General features: G+C 40.7%; 1 protein-coding gene across 2 annotated transcripts in view; it reads right to left on the bottom strand.

The window, feature by feature from the left end:
• Positions 1 to 5233, bottom strand: part of LOC147163241 (apoptosis-stimulating of p53 protein 1-like) — a 72321-nt gene extending 67088 nt beyond the window's left edge. For both annotated transcript variants that reach the window (XM_086094314.1, XM_086094313.1), the window contains exon 1: positions 5031 to 5233. In XM_086094314.1, coding sequence (XP_085950440.1) covers positions 5031 to 5039 — 9 coding nt within the window. In that variant the 5' untranslated portion in view covers positions 5040 to 5233. The remainder of the gene's footprint in view (positions 1 to 5030) is intronic.
• Positions 5234 to 6656: the final 1423 nt, after the last annotated feature.

The raw sequence follows: 6656 nt of genomic DNA on the forward strand, positions 1-6656 counted from the left end.
TGGTGGCACACAATCTGCGCGTAGCCCTCATATTGCCGGGTTGTGCTAATCTAGCCAATTGCATATGATCGCATGTCGTGGAGCCAAACTCAAGCTGGGATGTAGGAGGCCATGTGTAACGTTTCATATGATTGGCAGAGCCAGGAGACATTGACGCTGCTTTTTCTTCCAGGTCAAGTATTTTAATCGTTTTCATGCATTTAAAAACAAAAGTAATGACCTTGTTTTGAAAATGTATCAAGTAAAAAGTGCAGATACTCATGTTAAAATGTAATGGATAAAAGTAAAAAGTAGTCTTTAAAAATACTCAGGAAAGTACAAAGTACTGAAAAAACTACTCAAGTAAAGTAACAAAGTATTTGTACTTCGTTACTTCCCATCTCTGTCCAAAAGCATCCTGTGCTCATATTCAAACCACAAATTGATATTAGTTGCTGCAATTAGGCTTCCAATAAAATACACCAGTACAAGCTAGGAATTATGTATCGCAAAGGAGAATGCGCTCGGTGATGCTGCAGCTGTCAGGATTTGCATGATTGAGGACCCAAGTGCACGAGATTCAAAGTAACAAACATACACCAGGACAAGACTTGACATGACGATTGACAGGAACTGAGACAACCAACAATGAACTGACAAAGACAGAAAAAAAAAACAATACTAATGCTGCATTCGAGGAAGGTGGGAAGTCGGATATCCCACTTGGAATCTCCCAGTTCTGACCTCAAAGCATTCGAGGCAAATGTAAACAACAAAGATGGCTGGATGCGATAAATTGTTTGTTGTTCTGGTTTATTCCAAATCATGCTGTTTTACGTGAACCTATTTCAAATAACTAATCAAAGTAACAATACATAAATATCTGTTTAAAATTTGTAAATTATGTTTTTCCATTCACAGCCTGTCTCTCCATGGGGCTCGCCATTGTCAAGTGACGTCAGATTTAAGCCGGTCAGTGAAATCGGGGTCCTTTTTTTTCCTGACTTTGCAACTCGGATGTACAAGTTCAAAGGAACATTACCGTGCTCACTTCCCGATATGAAGTCGGAAAAGTCTGACTTCCCAATTTCCTCGAATCCACCGTAAATCCAAGCAAACTGACGAGAAACACCTAGACAAGACACGAGCGGCTGGAGGAGCTGATTGGTTTACACAAGTAAGGGACTGGGTTGACGAGCACAGAAGGAAAAAAAACCCGAAAAAGACACTAAGATAACACAATATAACGAGAGACAACAGGAGACAAATGCATTTAACCAAATACAAATCTAAACCACAAAAACACAAATCATGACAGCAGTGAAAGTCCTCATTGTCAGTGATACAACACTGAAGCAAGATACACTTTTAGGGGGATATCTCACTGAGCAGTGCCTTCTTGTGCGCACACCCTCGCAAGATACGGGCTTTAAGGGTGGATCATTTTCCAGAGCCAAAATATGATGATGACGCGATGGACTCTTGACCAAAAGTGATGCATACGCCAAGGGTGTTGTGTATCCAAATTTCAGCAACACTCAGAGAGAAAAAATAATAATTTAGAAATTAGCTGAACTGGAGGAGGACGGACGGCTACATTACTAAAGTAGACCATCATTATGGTGGTTGTCACACACAAGCAGACAATCAGAATCTGCATTGAAGCAAACAACCTAAACTAAGACCTTATCAGCCTTAACACTAACCCCGACAGGAAGGTTCAGAAGGCAAAAACTTCCCTCTAGTATCAAGTGTGCACCCTAAAACATTCCACCATGGACAAGATGCTTGAAGGCATCAGCTGGAGCCACAGGCATACTTGATAACAGCCTGACAGCAGCAACTACAGTGGAAAAATATCACACAATACTAGTCGAAACTGGACAGAGCCACAAAATACAGTCTTTAGCTAAATTTTTATGAGTTTCACATCCATCATATCTACAAGAATGCATATCCAGAGGACGCATCTGCGATTACAGTGATCACAGTCCGAAGAGGAAAGGCAAGGGTTAGGGTTAGGCAAGGCAAGTTTATTTATATAGCACATTTCATACACAAGGCAACTCACTGTGCTTTACACAAGGAAAGACAACACCTATAAGCATCAACAAACACGGTAGTTAACAGCATTCAGAAGCAAAGAAGAGAAAACAAAACTTTAAAAACATTTAGCATAAGGAAGTTTAAAAAATAAACAATTGATTAAAAGGGGAAAAACATTATTTAAAAATATTAAAAGGACCTTAATCAAATGTATGTGGGGAAAAAAGCAACGTTTTTAAAAGCATTTATACTCGGGGCTGACTTTACTTCATTTGGCAGCTTATTCCATTTATGTGCAGCATAACAGCTAAATGCAGCTTCACCATGTTTACTTCAACCTCTGGGTTCCATTAGTTGGCCCAAGTCAGGATTTCTTGAATATTTTCAGGACCCAAACCATTCAGTGATTTATTGACCAGTAGCATAATTTTGAAATCTATTCTACAGCTGACTGGGAGCCAGTGTCAAGCGTTAAGGACTGGAGTGATATGTTCTGATCTCTTTGTTTTGGTCAGAACTCAGTGTTCTGAATGAGCTGCAATTGTCTGATGTTCTTTTGAGAGAGTCCAATCAGAGGACTGTTACAGTAATCGAGTCTGCTGGAGATAAAAGCATGGATGAGTTTTTCAGCCGCAAAAAGGCCGTTTTTGTTAAGGTGACCAAACGTCCTCTTTTGGGAAGACATTTGGGAGGACAGACAATTTTCTTATGTCCTGTTTGAGCGTCCGGGGGTTTTATAAATTCATGAATATGTTTGGTTGGCATTGTGTGACTAATAGGAAGTGAAGTACACTGTGTAACTGCGACTGGTACCACAATTTCAAGGCCGGGGCAAGTGTTCTCTTTTTTGGGGAAATGGGAATATGGCCACCCTAGTTCTAGTGACTGATTTGATATGATTGCTGAAGGTCAGGTCTGAGTCTGTTAGCACCTCAAGATTTCAAACTTGGTCTTTGGTTTCTTAAGACAGTGACTCAAGGTGTCTTCTAACAGCAAAGCCGAAAACAAAGACCTCAGTTTTGTTTTCGTTAAGCTGACGAAGATTTTGGTTCATCCAGTTGTTAATTTGCTCGTGGGAGTGACACAATACGTTACTTGAACTACTGTCATTTGGGGATAGTCAACATTGGCGTCCTAAGGCATTTAACCCAAAGGTAACATATACAGACTAAACAACAGGGCTCCAAGCACTGACCCTTGATGGACCCCGCATGTCAAGGCCATTCGATCAGATTCAAAATTTCCTATGGTTACAAAGTAATTCAGAAAGGACATGGAAGTGACGGACACCTTTTCCAGAGCACAACTGGATGGTAGCACAACAGAGGCAGAGTTGGTCTCTAAACAGTGTCTTCATGCTTAGCTTTGTGTCCCTGAGTAACCCGAAATATGCAGAACTGTTAATCCATCCCTATAGAGGACAATCCAGAAAAGCAGGGGTTAAAGTGCCTGTTCCCGTTCAACATACTCGGGCTCCAAAAGCTACAAGAAGAAGAAGCAACAAAGGTCTGTCCATTCTGGTGTCACCATATATGCACACGTGTTGGTGTTCATTTATCTGTGTCATCTAGTAAAGTGCATAAAGTGCAATCTGTAAGTACATGCAGTGCTATACTGGCCAGAAAATGAGTGCTGAGATTGACGACATGGTCAGGAAGTGTGCCAAAATCCAAAACAGACTTCCCAGAAAGCTGGGAAGACAACAGAGCTATCATTTGAATAGGTGGCCTCAGACCTATTCACATTTGGAAGAAACCATCTTATCAAACTAGCGGACTAATACTAAAAATACATCAAAGTAGATTAAATCATGAAATCATCATCAGGTCTGAACTCCCTGATCCGATACCGCCCACGGCAACGCAGACCCTTGTCCCATCAGAGATGCGTTCTTTACCATGAAGGGTGCCACAGAGGTCTGCACAGCCCCACTCATCTGAATGGTGTACCAGCGGGCAGGGAAATGTCATATAACCACCTGATAGACTGAATTTGTCATTTTTGCAAAAATAATCAGGACCGGGAATAGGCCAGAAGGAGATGTCTGGCTTAAGTGCTGTGCTGGTAACGTCTCTATTCTCATTTGTTTGTGCCTACAGCACGTTTAGTTATTAATTTGATGTCACTTATTTTGTGTCCAAAACTTTTATGTTGACAGTATGTTTGCATTTATAATTGTGTTACATTACATTACAGTATTTCATAATACTTTAGTTTGTAAACATCCATCCATCCATCCATTTTCTTAACCGCTTGTCCTCACAAGGGTCGCGGGGAGTTTGTAAACATGTTATTGCAATAAAAGAAGGAAGATGTAACGTAACGAGGATTCCCTTACTTCTCTCGCTGCTTCCAGCAGTGTGTGTTTTTATAGGTGCACTGCAGGAAGTGGAATATTAAATAATACTACAGCATACTTGAAAAAAAGTATTTTACACCAGTCACAGTTAAAGTGAGACAATTATTGGCATGCACATTCATACTGTCATTAAGTGGAAACTCGCTTGAAGCTAGGTGAGTGAACGACACTGTCCTGTCTAGGCTGTGTGGTCTTAAAAAATAATTGAAAGTTGTGTTTTCTACAATACAAAAATTCATTACATTTGTTAAATGCTGATGTTGCCTATTTTAAGATGAGTAATTTTGACATAGATTAAAATATAAATGGATACATCTGATTTGCAGATACATCATAATTCATTTTCTTGTCTGTATTTATTTATCAAATCAGTCTATAATGTTTGTAATAAACAAATATTTATAATGATCCCGCAACCACAGATTTAAAATAAATAAATAAATAAAGTAGGTCCAATTTTGGCTAGTGGACCACTTTGTCTATTGCTGATGTTTTGAGATAAAAGTAGCCTACGTTAGTTAGTTACATTTTCCTCCAACTTGGGCTTCAAGACAACTACTGAGTTTATCATTCCATTAATGGTTGTAGTTGGCTGATGTCAATAATCCATCACATGTGTGGTTTATCTCATCATTGGAAAACTCACCGGCAACATTCCTGCTGCTCACACGGCTCCTCCTGCCCAGTTTGAAAAATAACTTATTTCTCCTTAATGCTCCTCGCTGCTTCTTCCCAATTGTGTTCCTCGGTTCTCCCCCCGATACAGTCCCAGACTTGATTCTCCGAGTGCAGCAGACATTCAGATGCATGCATGGAAAACCCAAAACTCCTGCTTCCTTCTTTCCTGTCAACCCCTCCCCCTCTCCCCCTCCCATCCCCTCCCCTCCCCTCTCCCTTCCTTCCTCTCTGTGATCGTTCCACCCAGGGAATTCTCGCATGGTCTTGAAAAAAACAATATAGCAGTTGAAGAAAATAAGCGCATTTTATTCTTTGCTTATCAGTTGGCCGGCTTCGAGTGTTGCAGTTTGAAGTGGGTCACCGTCCCGTCTTCCATCACATCTCCCCCATTCAGCAAATAAAAGCTTGTGGCTTCGTTCAAAATGTTAAAAGTGAACACTGAACACGAAAAAACCCAACAACATAATATTCTTCGGACGTGCAGGTTTATTTATAGGACGCCCCGCTCCTGGCGGACTGTGGATTACTGTTTTATGCACGTCATCGTACAGCATCTCAATTAGAATTAGGTTATTAAATGATGTGTCAACCAGAAGTCTTCAATGTCCGCTATATAGTTTGTGCATCTACAATTAACGGGTTTTAATTTCGTGTTCGAATTTATTGTATACAAGTCACGACAGGTCTTGGTTGGGTGACAAAATATTCTGCAGTATATCAAAATGAATCAGTACGTGTACATGAGATGTTGGCACCCTCTGCTGTCCACAGGAGCCAACAACACCAATGCTGGAGACGTTGACCTCTCAAGTCCGATTGTTGTATTTTACGGTCCTTGACAGAAAGCTATTTTAGGATCTTCCATCCGTCTTGAAAACGTGAGATTCGCTTACTCAGCCAACTTTTGTCCACTGTCGCTCTTTTGGTGTGTTGTCAGGCCAGTCACTAAATTCAATCAACCTTGAACCAGACATTTGGTTCCATCATGGAACAAATCACATGGACCTCCATGTGATGCCACTCTGGTATTGCAGTACACCATTATACAACAAGCACGTAGCCAGAGGCAATCAGTCATCCCTCCCCTCACCCACCCCATCTCCCTCTCCTTTTCGCTCTCACCATTGGTGACCATAGATAGATAGATAGATAGATAGATAGAGTAACCCCAATTTGGGACTTTGTGCAAACTGTTTAAAAAAAAATAAAAAAGTACAATGATTTGCAAATCAAAATACAACAAAAACATATCTTCAGATTCACAAGGCAAAAATAGATAACCTAATCTATAGGCAGTCAAGCTATTAACTGACTATATTCCCCCTTAACCATCTCTTTATGGCAATTTTAAAGGCAATAAGGGAACTCTCGTTCTTCACGAATAAAAGTAGACGATTCCAAGCTACACATGTACCTGAAAGTATTTTCACCCATGTTTCTTTTCAATCTGACAGGAACTTGAGTAAGGGTGTATTCAGACTAGAAAAGTCATTTAGTCCGCTTGTTTGGTCCAGACAAAAAGCGGACATTATTTTTTTCGTTTGGCGCGGTCAGGGCCCCAGGGCATAGGCGAACTAGGCGGTCGCCTAGGGCG

Source organism: Leptonotus elevatus, chromosome 14 (assembly GCF_054856555.1).
Source record: "Leptonotus elevatus isolate MCC_2025b chromosome 14, RoL_Lele_1.0, whole genome shotgun sequence".
NCBI lineage: Eukaryota > Metazoa > Chordata > Actinopteri > Syngnathiformes > Syngnathidae > Leptonotus > Leptonotus elevatus.